The sequence below is a fragment of the Sarcophilus harrisii genome, chromosome 1 (assembly GCF_902635505.1).
Source record: "Sarcophilus harrisii chromosome 1, mSarHar1.11, whole genome shotgun sequence".
NCBI classification, from domain to species: Eukaryota; Metazoa; Chordata; class Mammalia; order Dasyuromorphia; family Dasyuridae; genus Sarcophilus; species Sarcophilus harrisii.
Window position 1 is genome coordinate 427,477,315 of NC_045426.1, and position 23,827 is coordinate 427,501,141.

The 23,827-nt window shown below is 33.2% G+C and overlaps 1 protein-coding gene across 6 annotated transcripts in view; it reads right to left on the bottom strand.

Moving 5' to 3' along the window:
* Window positions 1-1,014: 1,014 nt before the first annotated feature.
* The window catches only part of RNF152 (ring finger protein 152), a 96,850-nt gene continuing 74,037 nt past the window's right edge, over window positions 1,015-23,827 (bottom strand). For all 6 annotated transcript variants that reach the window (XM_031946163.1, XM_023495938.2, XM_031946162.1 and 3 more), the window contains one exon: window positions 1,015-2,241. In XM_031946163.1, the coding sequence (XP_031802023.1) occupies window positions 1,465-2,082 (618 nt within the window). In that variant the 5' untranslated portion in view covers window positions 2,083-2,241 and the 3' untranslated portion in view covers window positions 1,015-1,464. The remainder of the gene's footprint in view (window positions 2,242-23,827) is intronic.

Genomic DNA, 23,827 nt, shown 5'->3' on the forward strand with positions numbered 1-23,827 from the left:
AAGAGATATTAACAAGTTAAATTCTACTCATATGCTACTTGATTTACCAAACTCAAATGAATTAAAATTGTCAAGCCCCACAGTTGCTTGTTTTATTAATTAAGGGGGGAAATAGCAATGGATAGAGATCTATTATTTAATATGAGTCCATCCTTCACAGGACCCCATCTAAGATAATATATGGTGAATTTTATGAAGCTAAATCAGCTTGCTACTTTCCTCAACACACAGATGCTTTCCTTTGTATTGGCACATCTAGTTTTGTATCAACAATTAAAAAAAGAAAGATACAATTCCATGTTGCTTTGTCACCCTCATGTCAGACATCATCTTCCAAAGAACCATTCTATAATGTGTATATATCCATACGCCCATATCTGTCATCAACTGAATATATCTATCATCATTTAATATTCAGAGGAAAAAATTAAAGTATCACCTCCAGTTTTTACTATACTTCCAACCCCAAACTCAAGTATGGGAGAAGATCAAGATGATATATGTGCACTTCTTCATAAAAAGAATTCTGTTTTCCCGTGATATAACTTCTTGAAAAACTTCCCTTGCGTCCATAAAGGTCTAGCATCCCAAATACTTCCTGAAAAGATTTTTAAAACCTGAGGTAAATGAAACACATAGGTGCGTGCACATGCACACACATACACACACACATATTTACACTTCTGATTCTTGTTTTGCAAAATGGCTTGAGAGGGGAAAAAAGATATGCAAATTTTCTGCAGTAATAAATCTTTCCTTCCTTGTTATGTTTATTGCTTCCCTGTAGGGCTCTGAACTTTAACTAACATATAATTTTAACTACAGGTAAAGACAATAGGATAGTGCATGACAAATACATCACACATGACACACTTTCCCCTCAAAATTTTTGCTCTGAAAAACTATAGTCCATTTAACTTATTTTAATTTAGGTGCAATTCCAAATATATAAAAATGCCTCATAAACTAAATCAAGACAGTTCTGGTTTTACAACAGTTTTCATTTTGTTAAAAAAAAAAAAAAAAAAAAAAAAGGAAACCAGCATTGCATACCTGTTACATTGATTCTCATGTTTAATTCTACTTCTATACATAGCATTTTGATTTTAATCTATTGCATTTAGAGATCACATCATATATACTTGTACAGTATAACATCTAGGTAGAATATGTTTTAACATGATAAAATCATAAATTACAGTTCATTTAATAAATTATTATGGTGATACATGCAATCTCCTTCCAAGCTGTGACCATCACTCAGTACAGTTTCCCTCGTATCTTGTTGAGAGGTCCTGCATTCTGCCTTTCGGGTCTGTCTTCATATAATTAAGTGGCTTACCTAGTGCCCAGTCCCCTGCACCAATTGGTCAGTGTTGCCGTATACACCTCACTGTGATCCCATCACCAATATGTTCTCAACCCCTAAGTTGGTACACATGGAATTTTACTCTGCAGCCTTTCTCAGCCACAAGAGATCACAGTGAAGCGCTTAGAAATGCAAGACATGTTGTGCAGAACAATGCCGAGCAGGAAAACCAGGACGCAGGCCACCAAGATCACAGTGCAAACCCCCGACCAGGTGGAGCTTTTCACCACACCCCTCCTGTCTTGCTCCTCCTCCATCACTGCATCTTGGGGAATCCCCCCCTGCAGAGGCTGCTGTTCTGTCGGAATGGTCACCACGGTGACAGACTTTTGCTGGCTACCTGGCAACAGGCGGCAGCCAATGTCTCCAGGCAATAATGCTCGCTCCTTGGAGATGGGTAAGGGTAGCATGTAACATCCATTGCTGGGAAGTTTGATGAAGACTGGAGTGTGCTCCGAAGTGTGGGGGATTGCAATCACTGCAAGCACCTCGGGATCATCAGGGAGCTGGGAGACCGAGAACCCTGGGGGAAGCTTGGTAATACCCCGGCACCATGGGCACCTCAGGTCCTTCTGGCTTGTCCTCATTTGCTGGAGGCAAACTGAACAGCAGGTATGTTTGCAGTCTAACAACTTGGGCCTCCGCCTGGGACTGTAATAATTGAAACAAATCTGACATTCCAGCAAAGAATCTTGAGAAAGGGTTTCCATCATCACCTCGGGGCAGGGAGGGGCAGGTTCCGGACCTTGAGGTTTAGTCCACAATCTAAAGAAGGGTGGGGTTTTGCTCAGGATACACTCTTTTTTTTGGAGTCCTTCCAATGCAGGAAAGTGACCAGGAAGTTCAAAGGCATCTATCACACTTGGTCATGCCTAAAGGAAATACAGAACACAAATAAGTTAATTGAAGAAGTCCAACTGAACTCAGGAAAAGAGTGGATGTCTGTGCATATGTTTATTCATGCAATATTTCAAACCACCTGAGAATTCTTTTTTTTAACCTAAAATATAAAATAGATATTTTATCAGCCAGACACCTCCCTCCACCTCCCACACTCAGAAAATCACTAGCAATTATCAACCTTATATTTTTATCTACAAAACTTTCAAGAGCATAAATCTACATTAAGTTTTGACAAGAGTAAGGTTTCTAAAAGTGTTTCTACCCTTAAGACTATATAAATTGTCGAAGACTTATGCAAATCCTAGGTTTCAAATAGGTTCCCAAAAAGAATGGGACTCATTCAAAAGAAAAAAAGAAAGAAAGAAAACAACATTTCAGCGAGCTCTCTTAGATCCTTTACTTTCCCCAGGATATTAATTTTTTTTTTTAACATTTCTACATTTTTAAAGGAATATGAGTTCCCTTTCCTGCTAGGACAAACCCTGGAAACATCAAACAATTGATAATTTTTTCTTCATTACTTCATTGTATATACTCGTCTACATTTTTTCCTTTTTTTTGTTTTCCTTGCCTCTCTTGCCTTTAATAATGAAAATTATTTAGCATTTTGAAGTTTTCAAAGCTCTTTGTATAATGTCTTATCTGAGCTTCACAGCAATTTTGAGGAAGGCACTATTTGCATTACCCCCATTTTACAAATGAGGAGACGGATGTAAAAAAAAAAAAAGATTAAGTGACTTTTTTTTGTGCTCCATGATGAATGTCTGAGCGTCAGAGGCATTAGGTATGCAAAGACTTCTAAGAGACAAATTTTTTTCTTAGTTTTGTGATCATTTTTGTGATCTTTACTAAGATAGCTTTCATCCTACCAATGAAACAAGTATATATTTTTATATACATACATACATACATACATACATACATACATATATTTATGTATATATATTTGATAGAATAAAAGCTTCTTGAAGATATAAAACTTTAGTTTTGTCTCTGTAATGCTGGCATCTAACACATAAGATAATTAATAAATATTTGAAAACAAAGGAGCAAAAAAGGATTTTAGTATAATAGTTCAAGCAAGGGGTAATGATATCCTCAACTACATGGTTAGAATGAAGGGAAATGGATGTTTGATATGCTATAGAGGTAGAGTCAACAGGACTTTGCAACTGACTAAATTGGAAAAGTAATAGAAAATGAGTATAACTTTTAAGACTGCAAAGTGCAATTAGAAAACATTGAAGCTACAAACTTGAATGATTAGGAGTATAAGTGTACTTCTCACCCCACTCCCCAAAAAAAGGAAAATTAGGAAGATTAGTAGAGATAATGACATGTGCTAGGCAGGTTGAGATGTCTGCAGGATGGTGATTCTGTATTGGTATTCTGATCACTTCTAATAACTTTCTAATTTTGCATATAGCACACATATAGAATATTTCTTATACAAGTAGCTTACAAATTCTTTTCTTAATAATTGTGATTCTTGAAGAGGTAACCAGAATAAAGGATTGAGACATGTTTTGTTTTGTTTTTTGAATGTGGTCAACACAGAAATGTGTTCTGCTTGATTATACATGTTCATGACAGATATTTTGTTTAACCTTTTTTCTGAATGGGAGAGGAAAGATGGGAGAGACAGAACGTGGATTTTCACTGATTGAAAAAAATAAAATTTGATTTTAAAATTTCTTAATAATAAACAATCAAAAGAGATTGTCTTTCTTTTAGGCTATTACTCTGCCTGACTTCATACCTTTTGTGAACCAAAGACACATCTAAACCAAATACAGTTTTTAACAATCAAACATTGCTACAGAGAAAGAAAATATAAACAATCTTAAAATGATATTTGACATCATAAACTTAAGCTTTGAACATCTCTTCTTTCCTGTTCTTCTCTTCGTTAAGTACAAAAGAAAACTCTTGTCAAGTATCATTAATTCTCTGATCACCATCAACTTTATAAAATAAAAACCTGGGTATATGTTCATTTACAAAATATTCTTCAAGTTTGACATAATTTCTATGTAAGGGAACTTCATTTTCTGTTTGACATCTATGATAAAATTAAAATTTTATTGTCTTGAAAATCCCTTTGGCTCAAGAATATAGTAATATAATTAAAAGGATATTGGACCTGAATCATGCATTTGAATCTATAATCCAGCACTTTTTAGCTATGGTGACCATGAACACATCACTAAAATTCTCTGAACCTTAGACTTAAAGGGAGTTTCCTAAAACAGGAATACCCCAATTTTTGAAATCACAGGTACAGTTTAATAAGTATTTTCCAGATTGTTGAAGTGCCCTAATTAGGAACTATTGTCATGTCAATATAGTATCTGTTTAATTTCATTGGTTATAAAAAATACAAGGTCAAACAAGAGTCAAAATACATGATTCAGTAGGGGAAGATCCAATTAGAAGAAGCAACAAGGGACAAGATGATAGTTGCATATTTTATGAATTGGGGAAGGACTTTTTTTATTTTTACAGAAGAAATTACTTTTTATCTTCAACTAGCTTGGATACTATAATATTAAGGATTTGGGATGCAAAGGGAAACAACCTATATGTACAAAAAATATTTATAGTAGCTTTTTGTGAGTCTTTTTGTAGAGTCCCCTAGAAACTAAAGGGAGGGGACATCAACTGGGGTATGGGTGAACAAATTATGGCATGTCAATATAATGGAATTTTATTATGCTATGGGATAGCTAGATGACACAGTGGATAGGACACTGAGTTTGGAATCAAAAAGACCTAAATTCAAATCCAGACTTAAACACCAGTCACCCTGGACAAGTCACTTAAGTCTATTTGCCTTGATTTCCACATCTGTAAAATGAGCTGGAGAAAGGAATGGCAAAACATTCTGGTGTCTTTGCCAAGAAAACCCGAAATGGAGTCACAAAGAGTCAGAAACATTTGAGCAGCCTTAGGGTAACAACCAACTATAAAATTTCCTTCCACCCCTACTATTTTTATTCTATAACCTCTTTATGATCCAAATTTAAAATTTAATTTTATTACTTCTACCTCCATCCATTTAACCCAATGCTAACATAATGAACAGTATCCAAGATCCTCCTTTAAGACCAGAGGAAAATTTAGTGCAGTTCATATTTTCAGGGCTTAACTACTTAAAGTATTTTGACAGCAGTATCTATAATTTATAAATCATTTCATTCTGTATTAAACCACGCTGCACTGCATTCCAGTTTATTTTCTAGGGCATAATTAGTGATGATGATGATTAGTTAGGTAAAGAGAAGAGAATTTATGAGGCTATAGAGCAAGTCTAATGATGAATCATTCTTTCCCCCTTTCCTCATAAACTAGAAAATCTTGAGTCAACTTAGTAGAAAGAAAAGTAAAGAAATGGATTAGAAGATAATCACATATAATTTCAACTAAGGAACAGGAAAGACCTTTTGTGAGTTGTGCATTTCTTTGACAAAACTATTTTGTCTTTGTTTTACTAATACGTAAAAGGATATGGTATTCAAATTTTGAATAAATAGGAATGAACATTTTTACAAATACTCATTTGTCATAGTCCTCAACTTCATTCTCACAGAATGAGATTTTATGTTTGGTACATAAATGTGTGTAGGTAGATAGATTCATGCGTGTGTGTGTGTGTGTGTGTGTGTGTGTGTAGACTTTTATATATAAACTTTTGTAGACCTTTGAATGCTATGTAAATAAGAGCTATTATCTTTATCTAGGAAGCTAAATGGGGCTATGGATAATCTTGAACCTGAAGTTCAGAAATACCTATATGCAAATCTGTCTCAAGTACCTGGGCAAGTCACTTAACTATCTGATACCTGAAGCTATCTGCTTCCTTATTTGCTAAATGGGAAACTTAACAGTATCTGTCTCCCATGATGTAAGGATAAAATGAGGATAATAAGAGCATAATATCTGCAAAGTATTTTGTCAACTTTAAAGCATTATATAAATTCTAGCTACCACCCAATGATTATTATAATGTATAAAGACTTGAGACAATGTCAAAATTTTAATGATTAGAACAAATTTATACCTTGATTTTATGATTGAGATCTTGGTATTTTACTTGTAAATTTTTTTTATTCATTTTAAATACAAAATGGGGAGGGGGAGAACATTTCCAAATACACAGCTAATAAGAGAGGATTTGATATAAAACAATAAAAGTCCATTTCTAGAAAAACTATATAATTATATATATATATATATATGTAATATATATATGTATATATATAACATATATATATATATATATATATATATATATATATATTCTTTTCAAAGCTATCCAGCTTTTCTTTTGTTCTCTGCTGTGCAGTTTTGACTTTACTTTTCCCTCCCTCTCTCCACTATCCTAAAGAAGGCTACAATAAAATGCAGATACACATATACATATACATCCATATGTAAGACCATACTATGAATATTTTTACTTGTTATCTCTTTGTCTGGAGGTGGATCTCATCTTCCTTCATAGATCCAATCTTTCCAAGTTTTTCTAAATCACCCAACTCATCATTTCTTATATCACAACAGTATTCTAACACAATCACATTCTATATAGAGATTGTCTATATTGTCCACGAAAGATCCCCTCCCCCCCAATTTTAGCATTCCTTCTATTCTTGGCTATACTGGTTTTATTTATACAAGAAAATTTTTAACTTCAAATAATTGCAATTTTCCATTTTGCGCTTCAACAATGCTTTCACCTTACAAGGTTTGATACTGCTGAATCTCCTTCCTTTGCATATTTTTCCAGTGATTTCTTTGAAGCTCCTGACCTTTTATTCTTCTAAATGAACTTTATTATTTTTTATAACTAAGATAATTTTTAGTAACTTAGTTGTAACATTGAATAAATAGGTTAGTTAGGTAAAGTTGTCATTTACTTATTATATTGGTTTTATCTATACCTGAACAATAAATATTATTTCTATTTAAATCTGAATTACATATATAAAAAGGAGATCTTGTTTCTCTAAAGGTGAAAAAATGACACACATAAAGGACTGGACAGGAATTTAAGGAAATAAAGTTTTGTGGGACTTCTAGGGAATATTTCAATGTTTTTTATTTTATTTTTTTCCCAACACAGAAAATTTCTTCTGATCATTTTTATAAATAACAATTTAAAAATTATTCAGAAAGAAAAATTTGCATTAACACTTTTCATGAAACTTGTCAGTGGTATAGAATAAACGTACTATACTTTAAGTTTATAATTTACAATACTTTATTTGAATTCCAGTCAGGAACATCTAACTAGAAAAGATAAAATGAGGGGTTAACCTAGATCAAAGCATCTTAAATGTGAGTCCCCAAATGAGGTCACATAACTGAATTTGGGGGTCATGAAAAATTTGGCAAAACATTTCTGAATGCAATGACCAAAAACTAATTCGAAATCAAACACATAATGAATCTGAAGTGTTTCAAGCAGTGCTTGAATCATGTGACTTCACTGCAGCCTTGGTTCTAAACATATAACATATGTGCTTTGCACTGTGCAAGCAAGAGCATTGCCCAAAACATCTCGTCTCAGATTCGAGATGGGGTCATATAAAAATTTCTTGGACACAAAGGGGTCACAGCTGGAAAAAGTTTAAGGAGCTCTGGTCTAGATGACCATTTGCAGCTCTAAATTTTATGTATGATTTTATGTTTAGATTCTCAGGAAGTCTCATATATTCTGATTTGCAGTAATGGCAACTTTGTTAATAATAATGAATCATCTTGAATCAATTTTGTGATTTCATATTGATAACATCTTAGTTGTCATGACTATTTTAACTAATGGTTCTGTATGATGCCATTTACATTAATGACTGTGTTGATTCTAGCTCTCCTATCTCTGGAGAAAGCCAGAGAACAAATTATGCTATTTTGTCTTCTCTTGAATTTTATGATTTATCTTTAGAATATTGGCCATATTAAATAATACTACAGGAAAATACTACAAATATTTAAATTCAATAATATAAAGCAATTATGATTATATATATATGATTCTATATATTTTAGTATTTCAGTATTTTGGTAAATAAAAACTACTAAGTTATGGTGCATCTTAAGAAACATACTATACCCCGATTAGAAAAACAATAGACATATCCTGGGTAGTAACCAATATCCTAAAAGCTATTTTATCATATTGTCCATACAAATATCTAAATGCAGGAAAACTATTTTTAAATCAATTTTTGAAGATTTATGTCAACTTATTTTATAGTCACATCTATAGTTACTTTAGATTTGTCTCACTGGAAAATAGTAGTTTTCATGACCAATAAAACTAAAACTCCACTGAGAATTCCTCATGGGTATTTCTTCATAGGATCCCCAAGTGATTTCTGCTCACTCCTTTCTTGGTAACTGAGTGGATATAGGGTAGCAGAGAGTGAGGAGTCAGATGATTCTGAGTTTGTGATAATCTCTCCACATCTCACATCTGTACCCAAACAAAGACACTACTTAAAACTCTCAATATCTCTCTTGGATTGCTTAAATTTGGTCCCTGACTCAAATCTTGCCCTTCTCTAATCCATCCTCCACCCACCTGCCAGACTTGTCTTCCCTCTTTTAGGTACTCAGAAAGAGATTGATGGAGATTGAATGTAGCTCAACACCTGCTATGTTCACTTTTTTTTTCTTCTGTTTTTTTTTTTCACACTACTTTTTGCTCTCTCACAGGCGATTTCACATAAGCAAGCATGTTTTTAATAAAAGTGTCAAGCAAGAATTAACAAATAAAGTAGCCCTAGATGAAAGAGCATGCAATTTAAGAGATAAGAAGATGGGAGTTCAAATCCTGCTTTTACTATCTCACAAATCTTTGAATATAAATTCTGGAAGGGACTTCACAAATGGAATCTATTATAAATCTGAATAAGAATACTTATCTAACAAGTAATATCCTGGCATTTGCTTAAAGAACCCCAAGAGAGAGGGAATCTACTGCTTCCCAAGGCAATCTTTTCCACTTTGAAAATAGCTTTAAATCCCAAGGCAATCCCAATAAACTTTGAATGTAAAATACCATCCATATCCAGAGACAGAACTATGGAGACTGAATATCAATCAACCATGCTATGTTCATTTTTTTCTTCTGTGTTTTTTTTTTTCGTGCTTTTCCCCTTTTGTTCTGCTTTTTTTCTCTGAACATGATTCATATGGAAATATGTTTTTAAAAAATGAATGTACATGGATAAACAAAAAAAATGGGGTAGGAAAAATAGTTTTACTTATTAAGAAGTTTTTTTTTTACATAAACAAATCTTTCTCTTTGGAAATTCCATCCATCTCTTTCCTCTGTGACCTTGAATAATAATAATAAATCAATAAACTAATCTGGATTTCCTTTTCCTCATCTATAAAAGGAGGTAGCTGAAGAGATTTCTAAAGTTCCTTAAGGTTTAGATCTTGTATTTATTTAATTTGTATTTTTATAAAGAAATTGTCTTTGGTATTTTCAATCAAAACCCTTCTTGAATCATTCCCTACCATCAAAATTCATAGATGGTCATAAGCTGAAAGTACTCCAGATCATCTTAAAGAATGAAGGTCTATGAGGCCGAAAAAGCTGTCTGCTTCTGACAGGAGAGCAATGTTGACTTTGACATTAATCAGGGACATTGTTTTATTTTTAGTTTGTTCTGATTACCCAATGACAGTAAAAAAAAAAAAGTGGTGACAGTCAGAAAAGCAGGGAGTAGCTTAGGTATGAAAGAGTGCCAGGGGATCCCAGAGGTTCTCTAGGGAAAAGAGGTAATGAAAGACGCAATCAAGTGGACAGACAAGTACTATTCAAACTCTGATTAATGTCCTAGACTGGCAGAACTTTGAGTAAAGCTGAAGGCATTGGAGAAATTAAAGCTAACAGAGGTAAAGCAATAAGTTTAAAAAAACACAACTTAGCAGACCATGACTATCTGCCAGGGCAAATTAAAGAACCCCCAAAATTACATGGGATGTGAAGAGACAAGAACACAACTCAATGGAAAAACAACATAGAACAAATGCCCTCTTCAATCTGGAAGATTGTAGTTATTATCTTGCAATGTCAGAACCTTAGAGATTATTTAATCAAATCAGCTCATATTTCCATTAAGACAAAATAAAAGAGGTTAAGTGATTTGTTTAAAGTTACATTTCTCGTTTGCAACAAGAAGAGGAGAAATGGAACCCAAATTTTAGCCTTTTTTAGCACACCTCTAAGAAAGACCACAAGAAAAGTGTGAATTAAAATAGGAAGGCCTATCCTAATGAAATATGGATGGTATTCTTCAGACTAAAAGGACATTTATGAATAGTTTCAGGATATATGTGTAAATTTAATAAAGAGAAAATGACTATGAGGAATAGTTAAGACAAGAAATGTTCCTTTTCTAGCTCACAAATAAAAAATCTAGTTAGAAATGCTGTCATCAAAATAAAATGGCCCTCAAGATGGTAAAAAAAAAAAAAAAAAAAAAAGTCATTACTGTTTTTCAAAAATGAAAGTCAAGTAAGCACCATGTTGCTGTGCTTAATCCAAAACCCAGGATGAAAAATATAACTGATGGTCCCATTAAGGATGCAGCTCCTTCATTTTTTTCTATTCACCAAAGCTGTCTAGGGGCTGCTCTTATATATTGCTTCTCACTGGAGAATGCTGTCAGGTTCTTTCTCTTAGTATATCATACCTCTGTGATTCTGTACTATCGCCTATAAGCTACTCTACCATTTACATGTCAGAGACTATGTTAGAGTTTGGGGACCTCTGCTTATGTTATAACATGGTCCTGCTAATGAATGATATATCTGTATTTAGATGGCTGTCCTGGTTAAGTTACAAGGGGCTCATCATCCTAAGACTGACTACCATGTGAAAAATTTCTTCAACTATAGTAACTCATGAACTATAAATATGATTCCCATTGGTAGAATCATATTTTACCAATAGAGTACCCACATTGGTAAAATGTCAGATCCTTCAATTTAAGAGCATAAAACATGCTAGTTCATAGAGCAAAATTGTATAGGGTTTCTTCTTGATTAAGGAAGGTATATTGTATAAAAACTCTCCAAATATATTAAGCATTCTTTGAAAATTCAGAAGCAGCACATAGAATCACTGATGAAGAACATGAATTAATTTGAAGTACCCTAAGGCTAAAAAGGAATTATAAGGAGGGAAAGGTTTTCTTCAATAAGAAACTAATGGCTCTTAAATTTTTTAAATTTAATTTTCAGGTTTGAATTGTCTCCCTCCAATCTCTCCCCATTGAGAAAGCAAGAAAAACAAAACTCATTTCAAGCAAAACAAGAGGAAACATCTTTTAAAATGTTTTCAAATTAAATGTGGAAAAATTGTTATTGCTCTATCTCCACAGCAGCCACCTTCTTCCTGTGTGGGAGTCCTTTCATGCTTCCTTTTGAGTTTCTTAAGTTTCTTAAAAGTAAGGGCTATCTTGCTTCCTTATTTTTGTATATCAAGTATTGATCAATAGTGCCTGACACATAGTATGTATTTTATTTAGCTAGCCATTATCAACTCAATAATAATTGCAACAAAAGGAATTTGGTGGAGTTTTCTGATATCCTTCAAATTATATAAAAATCACTTCTAGTTCCCATTTCCTTTGATCACGACGTATCTGCTCCTTGACTTTCTTAGTCTTACTAGTCTCTTTGGCCTCATATCTCAAAAGCTAGATCTCATCCTTAAGAACATTTCAAAGAGATTCCTAAAGGCATTGGCACTAAAAATGACTATCATTTTAGGTCAGCTGTCAATATAGATATCACTTTACTTTTTTTTACTTTTAACTTTCTACTGTAGTAATTTAACTGGTGTTGGTTTTTCCATTTGGACACAAGCAAGTTATATAGGAAAAAAGTGAAGTCTCCCAAAATTAGATAATCAAGAAATATTAAAAACAGAAAATCATTCAAAATTTATAGACCTTCCTTAACAACATTTTATATGGGAGGTTATTATTCTGAAATTTTCCCTCTGGAATGAAAGAGAAATTAAAAAGATTTTTTCTAGAGCACCAGCCCTGAAGTCAGGAGGATCTGAGTTCAAATTTGACCTCAGACCACTTAACATTTCCTAGCTGTGTGACCCTGGGCAAGTCACTTAGCCCCATTTGCCTCAGGGGGGAAAAAAAAAAAAAAAAAGCTTTTTCCTTTAGTTTGCAAGGTACTTTGCCAGGTTCCTTATTTCATATAAAACCAAACTTAAAAACTCATGTAAATTTCTATAGTCATGAACACTAGGAAGCTCTTCCCAATCATAGCAAAATACTATCATTGCAAAAGGACCACAAATATAGATGATTCCAATATAATAGAAAGAACAAAAGACTTGGAAAAAAAAATCCAATTCTATATATCCTTAGGCAACTAGTATCACTTCCTCAGTTTACCTTAGTTTCTTTGTCTCTAAAATGATAATTAATACCCCACCTGTTTCATAGATCGATTTTGAAAATCAAGTGAAATAAAGTATGTGAAATAGTTTTGTAACCATAAGTTATCATAAAAACAAAATTATCATTATGATTAGTCAAGATCTTACTGACTTTTAGGTTAAACAGATTTACAAACACTATAGTTATTAAGAGTACCTTTCTAATATTTCCTTTTACTTATATCTTACTGCATAGTTTTCCCATGTCACGTGTAAATGTTTGAGGAGTGGAGAGAAGAAAGTATAATAAAATATAAAGAAAAAATGTTTCTCTTTTTTAACTTTTTAAGAAATCTGATAGAGAAGGTATTGTTTTGGAGCTAAGAGTATATAATAAGAATTACTTTTAGTGCATTTTAAGGTTTGAAAAAATGCTTTACAGTTATTTCATTTGATCCTCAAAATAACACTGTGAGATAGGTGCTATTGTTATTCTCATCTGACTGATGCAAAATGGACACTACGAGAAATTAAATGATTTGCCCAGAATCACATAGCTAATTAATATGAATGAGTATCTGGCTAGAAGTGAACCCAAGATCTCCCAATGCCAAATTCACTGACTATTGAGCAACTATAATTGGACACTATAGAATGAAATAAAGTTTCAAAGTCTACTCTACTGGGTACAGGTACATCATATTAAAATTATTTAACTCCTCTTTGTCAAAGCTTTAATGAATCAACACTCAAAAACCCAATAGTAGTAATAATTTTATGAGATGTTTACTGTTATGATGAAATTGGATAAAGAATTGACCTTAGAGATTATTCCCCAACTCTCTTAATGTTATAGGCTATTACTTGAAATGCAATTTTAATTTTAAATTTAGATAAATGTTGGAACACTCCTATGTCACTGCTTTATAATTTGATTTATACCAAGGAGCTTTCAGCAAGGGGATATTAAAGCTCAATGAAACCACAGTTCTTAAGCTTCGGAAGGCCAGATGTTTCTGTTAATAGAGCTTGCAGGGAAAAAAAAAAACCAAACCTCTCGCTAGTTACAATTTTGAAGGTTATTAAAAAGACATACACTATACATACCATGAACAATGCTCAATTGCTCTGATAAGAAGGTAAAGAGGTCAATGAAATAAAATTTAAAGGAAAATACTTGTAAAAGTTCTACAACTATAGTCCCAAGAATGTCAGTTAACTTAATGGTGTTCATTAATATAGGAGAAAAGGTAGTTATAGCTAGTTCTGTATCCAAATATTGAAAATGAGCTACAAGAATGAAACAAGGAAATCCTATATTTTAAATCATCTTTCTCTGCTTCTAATGTTTATAAACTATTCTACTTAATTCCTCTCCCAATCCCACTCCCACATGCACCCTTAAAAACTTATCTTTTGCTTTATTTTAATAGTTATATAATAAAAGGGAATATTCAGCCCATTAAGAAATCTAAAAACTACTGTGTATAAAGCTCTTGTTTTCAAATAATTATAATGAAATCAATTAGACTGCTTAAGAGGAAGAAATACATTAAAGACACACTGTCCCTCCCCCCTTACTTAACCATAATCACTCTTCTACCATCACCAAAAAGGCCATTTTTATATTAAAAAAAAAAAAAAAAACTACAAACAATTTTAGTACCAAATATCTAGGCAGCTGGATGACTCAAAAAGACCTGAGTTCAAATGCTGCCTTAGACACTTAGGTATGTGATCTGAACATATCATTTTACTTCTATTTTCCTCAGATTTCTCATCTGTATAATGGAGGTAATAAAAGCACCTACTTACTGGTGGTGTTTTGAGGATAAAATGAGATAATATTTGTAAGAAATTCTGTAAACCTTAAAGCGGCATATAAATGTTAGCTGTGATTATTGTATTAGAAGCTCAAAAATATCATTATATAGGAATTTTTTGTTCTCGCATAGGTCCATTCTTTTTTTTTTTTATTTAACTGAAATAGTTATCACACAGCACTTTAATGTTTACAAAATACTTTACTAATGCTTCTTACTTGATCTTTGCAAACCCATGAAGTAGGTTCTTTTATTATTCCCATTTTGTAGATGGGGAAAGTAAGGGTTAAAAAGATTTCACAGAGCTAGTGAATGTCAGATCTTCCTAACTCCAATTTCATTGCTCTGATCACAATACTGTATTTGTCTGATGCATCCATATAGCCTTTCTTAGAAAAAAATAATTTCTATTAGAATCCCAGCTTCTTGAGAACCTGAAAGACATTTCACCCACCTGAGTGTCAGTTCCCTCATTTGCAAAAATGTGTGATTGACTCTTGGGGGTTTTGCTAAAGAGTTAAAACATCCTGGAGTTATTTTTTAGAAATATTCTGATAACCGTATTTCAAAATAATCATTTTCTTTTGTGATCCTATGAATTTTACTTTCTTAATTTAAAGACATTCTAAGAAGGAGTCCCTGGGGCTTCACCAGAATTCCAAGAGTTCTTTTCCTTTTAATTTTCTTTCTTCTTTCCCTTCCCTTTCCTCTATCTATATTGGGTATCATATGCTCTGCCCAAAGGAATATAAATTTTTCAAGTTGAATGATCAACTGCTGACAAGAAAAACTGACTATATCACTAACCTAAACAAAATACCCCCAAATAATACTAAATGAAATAAATTCCAGATAAAAGGAAAAAATCATTAAAGACATGGCTGCTGATAAAGTTTAAATAAATTTTCATCAATTTCCATTTCCCACAAGGCTCCCTTCCTGTGCATTTCTCCATTATTCCTCAAGAACCACATCAACCTGGAAGATCACTTCAGTTCTGGAACTAACAGTTTGGAAGCAAATTCTGCTCTGGGGGCCCATCCCACCTGATTGGGAGGTGTCTCTCCTCAGAGCCTCCACTTTAGGACAGCATCCAGTCCAGCTATTTCTTCATTTTCCACCAGACTTCCATCCTCTGGATTTCTCTAATATGCTCCTATGACCAGGTATCTACTTTTCCCTTTTCTCCAGTTCCCTTTTATCTGTTGTCTTCTTCATTAGAATTTAAGTTCTTTGAGGACAGGGAATAACTTTCTTTTTTCTTGAATTTGTATTTCTAGGGCTTAGCACAGCACTTGGCACTTAAATAAGATTTGGTAAATGTCTATGGAATGAATAACTAGAAGTCATTTAAATATCTAAACACACCAAAAACATTAAAATTGTAACCCTAACAGTAACAGCTTATTATATAGATGTAGAATTATTTTCCCTGTGGGAACAGAAAAGTCATTTGGGATCTGAAGAAATGGAAAAATGTTGCTTTTTCTAGTTGTGAACAGAAAAAGGTAATATTTTTAAAAATCACCACATATTGTTTCAATGACCTTTCTCAATACAATGTGACCAAAATAATTCACGCAAATATCTTTAAATGACCCTATTTCCTTGAAATTGGTTCACCTCTCAATGATTTCACACATTTCTGTTTAGTCTTAGAGATAAAACAATCAAACATCATTGTTTCCTGCCCTATCTACAGAAGTAATTTTAAAAAAATAGAAATAAAAACCATTGCCTTAAAATGAAAATGTATACCTTATGTATCAAAAAAATGTAAAGCACATCTTTTAGATGTGAATATTTGTATTAAAGGTTTAAGAAATTAACAAATGTTTATTAATTTTTGCATGTAGAATATTTTGCTAGACACTGGGATATAAGACATAGCTTTTGGCTTCATGGAGTTTATAGTCTCGTACTATAGTCATTAAAAATGAGAACATAATGTGTGATTTTTATTTAAAAATAACTTTTGAACCTTCCTATCTTGATTTAAACAAGGATACTTTAACTTCATTCCATGGAAGATACTGCCAGGAAAAAAAAAAAAAACACAACTGTGGTTTCAATCAGAAAACATTATTTGTGGCATTGAAATGACATTTTGTACACATTAATCTTTGTTTCTAAACACTATTTTTTTTCTTCTTGTCAGTCCTTTCTGCCCTTTGCATACTACCTGTAATAAATCTGTACCTGGTTATTTCAGCAATGCTCACTATTTAATAATTAGACAAGTGAATAAATGAAGTCCATTTATTCCTTCTTGAATCTTAAGGCAGCATGGCAGTGAAATAATGGAATAATTCTCTCAATTACCCAAATTCTAGTCCTCTTACCCAAATTCACAGCTCTCCTAATGGAGAAACAAGTCAACCCCGATATTTTGGCATATTTTGCTATTTTACTTACAAATTTAACTACAACAGTAATTGAAAAGCAACATAACATAATGGGAAAAAGTATTAGACTTGGAGAAAGCCCAAGGCTCAAATCCTATCTCCAACATGATTTTCCTGAGCATGTAATTTAACTCTCGCACTTTCAGGTTCCTGTGTAAAATGGCAATAATAATAATTCCTTACATAGATATTGCAGGGATTAAATAAACTAAGACAAAGTGCTTTTGTAAACCTTAATGTACCTTATAAATATTAATTATTAGTAATCTCCAATTATAAACCTAACTGAAATTAATCACTAATATAGAGATCAGTGGATTAATTTACTCAATTTACATTTTTTATTAAGACAATCTTATACAGTAAAGAATATTGTCAGGTTATTTAATAATCTCACAAAACAAAGTCAAATCCAACTTGTTTAAGAGGGTGGAGGGGAGCAAAAAATAGTAATGTAATATAAAGAAGTTTCAAATACAAACTGATTTTAAGTACATGACTGTTAAAACTACAACTGTTTCCTGATTTAAGTTTAGAATTACAATGTCCTTCCAATGACAGCTTTAATTGTGGCGACCCTGCTCTGTTTTCCAGTGTCATGAAATTTCAATGAGGTCATACAGTACTAAAGATACATACCAAAACATGATTTGAAACATGATTTCCTGAGGAAATGAATAGAAACAACAGTAATGAGTAACTCTTACCTGTTATTTTCTTATCTATGTGTTTTCTTTAATTGATGAGAAAGAGAACAAGAAAGCATAGGGACCAAAGCAACTATATGTTTAAATAAAATGTCATCTCTCCTAGAAACTGGATTATGACAAGAAGATGAAGGGATATTTCATTTCTATCTCTCATTCTAGAGTAGAAATTTTCACCCCAATTTACCTTTAGTGATGTTCACTCTTGTTATCCCATTAGTTATCTCAGTCACATTCTACAGTACACCTGCTGGTTTTGTTTTTCCCTCCCTCTCCCCCCACTTACCCTCAGAAAGCTGGTAACACATCACAGCTCAAACTGAGAATTCAAATAAAGTAAATGTGATGCAAGCATATAACTGCTGTGTCAAGGGTCCTTATAAGGTCTACTATAAAGAAAAGGACATGTTCTATAGCTAATGCTACACAATGGTAAATCTTCCTTATGAAAATGGGGGAGAAATATCGGCATATATTTTCTTATTAAAACAAACAAACAAACAACAACACAGCAGTCACTTGTTTCATATAATCTTTTTACAACTGCTCCATAGCAGGGCAGTTAACCTTTCCACATTTCCATGACTACAGAGCTACTCCTAAATTCAACCACCTCCTCTGCAAATCCATGGTATTTGTTAGAAGGGGGAAAGATCAAGAGTATTTGAATGGATTATCACAAATCTCATGGCTATTGGAAAAACAAAAGCTTCACAGCATTATTTCCATGTATGAAGGACAAAGTACTATTATGTATGAGAACCATTAGATTTCCTCTGGGACAAAAAATATGCCAAAACAAAGAGAGAGGAACTAGAATATAGATGTTAAACTTACAGCCCACAGTCCTGAGATTGTCAAGAAATCCTTAAGGCCAGAAGTAGACTAAAATATAATTGGAAAAATATTTTTAAAAATAAATAAAAACATTTTATTGTGGTTTTTATACATATAGAATAATATGTATATATTATACATATAATGATGATTTATGGTTTTCTAAGTCAATATACCTCTTTTGTTTTTATTTCTTTTTGAGTTTGATATCACTAAACTTGAAAACCTGTGATTTTAATAATAATACCATTCCCAAGTGAAAAAACTCCCTCTGCAAAGCAGATTAGCACTTACTCCCATGAGAGTCACCAAAAGCAAGGTATCATACTATATATAAATTTATTTTGTTAAATATTTCCCAATTGAGTTTGGGGGGGTTATTGGATTTTTTGGTCCATGTTTTCTTTTACAACATAACTAATGTGAAAATGTTTTATGTGACTGCACATGTATAAGCTATATCAAATTGCTTGTCTTCTTGATGAAGGGGGAGGGAAGACAGGTAGATAATTTGGAACTCAAATTTTTTTAAAAGCATGTTAAAATTATTTTTACATGTAAGTGGGCAGAAATGAAAGTATTTTTTAAAAGATTTCCCAATTACATTTGTATCTGATTTAGACTATACTGAGGACTATTGTGGGTCTCATGCAACCCAATGTGTTTGATATCTCTTAAAGCACTTGAAGTTAAAAAATGACTTTCCTGGGGATCATGCAGTCAGCACATTTCAAAGGCAAAATCTGAATCCAGGTTTTCCTGACTTGAAGCAAAGTCATCCTTCCATATCTTATACCCTGCTATCTCTCTCTCATTTCCTTTGATTACAATCTTGGGAAAAACCTCATTTTTTAAGTAGATGCAAATAGATATTCCTTTATAGCACTTTTTAGCCTGTTTTAAAAGAGGCACCTGCTAGAACTCTGCAAGCAGCTATGGCAGGGGCAGTGCTGACAGCATGGAAGGTCCAAGGAAAAGAAGGCAGTTAAATGGGGATCCAGTGTGACAACTGACTGGTTTCTGCAACAGACTGAGAATCTGAAAATCTGAGTTGCTTTGATCACAGATTTCTTTGGCTTTTTGGTACAAATTACAATTAATAAAGAACAAAGCTAATAAAGAAAAATAACTCCACTCCTGCTGATCATCATTTGTCTAAATATTAAGATGGTAGCAATTATAATTCATTCAACAAGCAATTATTAAGCAAATAAAATGTGCAATGGGGATGAAAAGACAGATATGACACAGCCGCTGCTGTCAAGGACTGGGTAAAGGACATGTCACCAAGAATCAGGATATAAGGGAGAATAGAAACAAAAAGAGAGGTCCTGGCAAAGTATAAAAAGTAAGGTGCATGGTGGAGGGTATGTGGGAAAACTAGGAAACTCATACATTGTTGGTAGGGTTATGAACTTATCCAACCATTGTGGAGAGCAATTTGGAACCAAGCCCAAAGTTCTATCAATTGTGAATACCTTTTGATCCAGTAGTGTCTCTACTGGACCTATATCCCAAAAAGGTCTTAAAGGAGGGAAAAGAACCTATATATACAAAAATGTTTGCAGATTCTTTTTTGTAAGAAACTGAAACTGAATGGATACCCATCAGTTGGAGAATGACTAGACAAGCTATGGTATATGAATGTAATGGAATATCATCATTCTATAAGAAATGATCAGCAGAATGATGTCAGAAAGACCTGGATAAACTTATATGAACTGATGCTGAGTAGTACAACCAAGAGAAGATTGTGCAGAGCAACAAGAAGATTATGTGATTATCAACTGTGATAAACTTGGCTCTTTTCAACAATGAGGTGATTCAGGCCAATTCCAATAGACTTGCATGGAGAGAATCATCTGCATCCAAAGAGAAGACTATGGGATTGAATGTGTATCACAACATAATTTTTTCACCTTTGTTGTTGTTGTTGTTTGCTTGCTTGGTTTTTTTTTCTTTCTCATTTTTCCCTTTGCTCTGATTTTTCTCACACAGCATGATAAATGTAGAAATATGTTTAGAAGAATTATACATGTTTAACCTACATTGGAATACTTGCTGTCTACAGGAGGGGGAAGGGGAGAAAGGAGGTAGAAAAATTTGAACCCAAGGTTTTGCAAGGGTGAATCTTAAAAACTATCTTTGCATGTATTTTGAAAAATAAAAAATATTATTATAAAAAAGCTCCCTCACAACGAAAAAGTAATTTGTAAATGTTTATGAAGTAAAGATAAAATGCAACAATAAAACTCTAAATGTTGAAATTAAAAAAAAAATTTAAAGGGTAAAGTTCAGTCATCATCACCTAGTACTCAGAGAGGATATCACAACTGAGTTGGATTTGGAAGGAAGAAGCTTCAACAGAAGCAGAGGGTTATGAGAGTCCATTCTAGGCATGGAGAACATAAGTTTCAAGGAGTAGTTCAGTTTGGCTAGAATGCATAATGTACATTATGTGAACAGAGAAAGTATGAGATAAACTTCGATAGCAATTTTAAGTTTGTAAAAGCATTTTAATAAGTATTATCTCATTTGAGTTTCACAACATCTCTGAACCAGATACTACAAGTATTATTTCCAATTACTAATTAATGTCTTGAAGTTCAGAGATTGAATGGTGTCCAGGAATTCAGAGCTAGTAAGTATCAGAAGTAGAATCTGAAAGCAGATTTTCCAGATTCAAGTCTGTCACAAAGTGATACACTGACTCTGGAAAGGTAAATTTAGATGAGATTGTATAACCACTTTGAAAGTCAGTATTAGGAATTTATGTTATTCAATAAACAATAAGAAACCATTAAAAATTTATTTTCAAGACCATTACAAAAGACTAATTGAAAAATGAGTGCCTGAACAAAAATAATCCATTTCTCTAATTTCCCCTCTGTAAAATAGGGGGAAAAATAACATCTATTTCACAGAATTGTTGCCAGGATCAAACAAGAATATATAATATGCTTGACCCACACAACACCATACACCAAGAGAAAGCTAAAATGGGTTCATGATCTAGGCATAAAGAATGAGATTATAAATAAATTGGAAGCGCATAGGATAGTTTACCTCTCAGACCTGTGGAAAAGGAGGAATTTATGACCAAAGAAGAACTAGAGATCATTATTGATTACAAAATAGAAAATTTTGATTATATCAAATTGAAAAGCTTTTATACAAACAAAGCTAATGCAGACAAGATTAGAAGGGAAGCAATAAACTGGGAAAACATTTTTACAGTTAAAGGCTCTGATAAAGGCCTCATTTCCAAAATATATAGAGAACTGATTCTAATTTATAAGAAATCAAACCATTCTCCAATTGATAAATGGTCAAAGGATATGAACAGACAATTCTCAGATGAAGAAATTGAAACTATTTCTAGCCATATGAAAAGATGCTCCAAGTCATTATTAATCAGAGAAATGCAAATTAAGACAACTCTGAGATAACACTACACACCTATCAGATTGGCTAGAATGGCAGGGAAAGATAATGCGGAATGTTGGAGGGGATGTGGGAAAACAGGGACACTAATACACTGTTAGTGGAACTGTGAATACATCCACCCATTCTGGAGAGCAATTTGGAACTATGCTCAAAAAGTTATTAAACTGTGCATACCCTTTGACCCAGCAGTGCTACTACTGGGCTTATACCCCAAGGAGATACTAAAGAAGGGAAAGGGGCCCGTTTGTGCCAAAATGTTTGTGGCAGCCCTGTTTGTAGTGGCTAGAAACTGGAAAATGGATGGATGCCCATCAACTGGAGAATGGTTGGGTAAATTGTGGTATATGAATGTTATGGAATATTATTGTTCTGTAAGAAATGACCAGCAGGATGAATACAGAGAGGCTTGGAGAGACTTACATGAACTGATGCTAAGTGAAATGAGCAGAACTAGGAGATCATTATATACCTCAACAATGATACTGTATGAGGATGTATTCTGATGGAAGTGGATTTCTTTGACAAAGATCTAACTCAGTTTCAATTGATCAATGATGGACAGAAGCAGCTATACCCAAAGAAAGAACACTGGGAAATAAATGTACTGTTTGCATTTTTGTTTTTCTCCCAAGTTATTTTTACGTTCTGGATCCAATTCTTCCTGTGCAACAAGAGAACTGTTCAGTTCTGCACATATATATTGTATCTAGGATATACTGTGACATTTTCAACATATATAGGACTATTTGCCATCTAGGGGAGGGGGTAGAGGGAGGGAGGGGAAAAGTTGGAACAGAAGTGAGTGCAAGGGATAATGTTGTAAAAAATTACCTAGGCATGGGTTCTGTCAATAAAAAGTTATAATTATGGGAAAATATATATATAATATGCTTAGCACAGTTCCTGGCTCATGGTAAGGATATATAAATGTGAACTATTATTATTGTTGTTGTTGGTATCATTATTATTATTATTATTATTACTACACAGGAGTTACTAAGATTTCAGACTGGAGAAGGGTGTAAGAATTACAGGTCGAATTGACAGATGAGGAGAGAGGAAGGAATTTGGTAATCAAAATCTAGTTTTCCCAAATTCATTTCCCCCCTCCTAAATCACTGCAATAGTGTGATGAGAAAAAAAGGATAGATGTCAGAAATAATGCAAAGGTTTTATCAACAGTTAATATTGGACATCTGGTGTGAAGGAAATGGGAGAATCAAAGAGAATTTCCAAGGAGGAAAAAAGGTCAAGGGCTCAAAGAGGATAATAATGATACTCAAAATCTCATTTTGTATATTACATGTCCACCTCTCAATATGACTATATAAAAAATAAGACCCAAAGCATAAAGTGTATTCCATAGAGTCCAAATTAAGCTAAGTATTAGCATACTTTGAATAAAAGGAGTCTCCTTCTCTAGGGTAAATAGAAGTAACCCCAGTACTTTTCTTGGCAATCTTATCTTAGCTCAAGAATGCCCAATATTCATCTGTTGTATAAACAGAATTTCTATTTACCATTAACATTTCTGGCTGAAAGTAAATGGCCGATTTAGCCCTCAGAATCAGTACTGGGATACTTTTTAACTTAGGAGGAAATGCCAGGAAATAAAGTGCCAGTACTAGAATACCCAAAAAACAAAAACAAAAATCAACTGAGTATGATTTATTAAACATAAACATCTCCCCACTCCAACTGTTTCCATCTGAAGCCTCATATCCCTTCTGCTCCTGCTCATTTACTTATTTTTATTCGTTATCCTTGCTGATACTACTGTCCTATACCTATTACTAATTGTCACCATAACCTCTCGTCTCTTGTTATTCTCCAAAACCGTCAACCCCTGTCCTAATCTCACTTTTCCCTCTTCCCAAACTTGACATTACACTGTCCTCTATTCTCAGATCCTC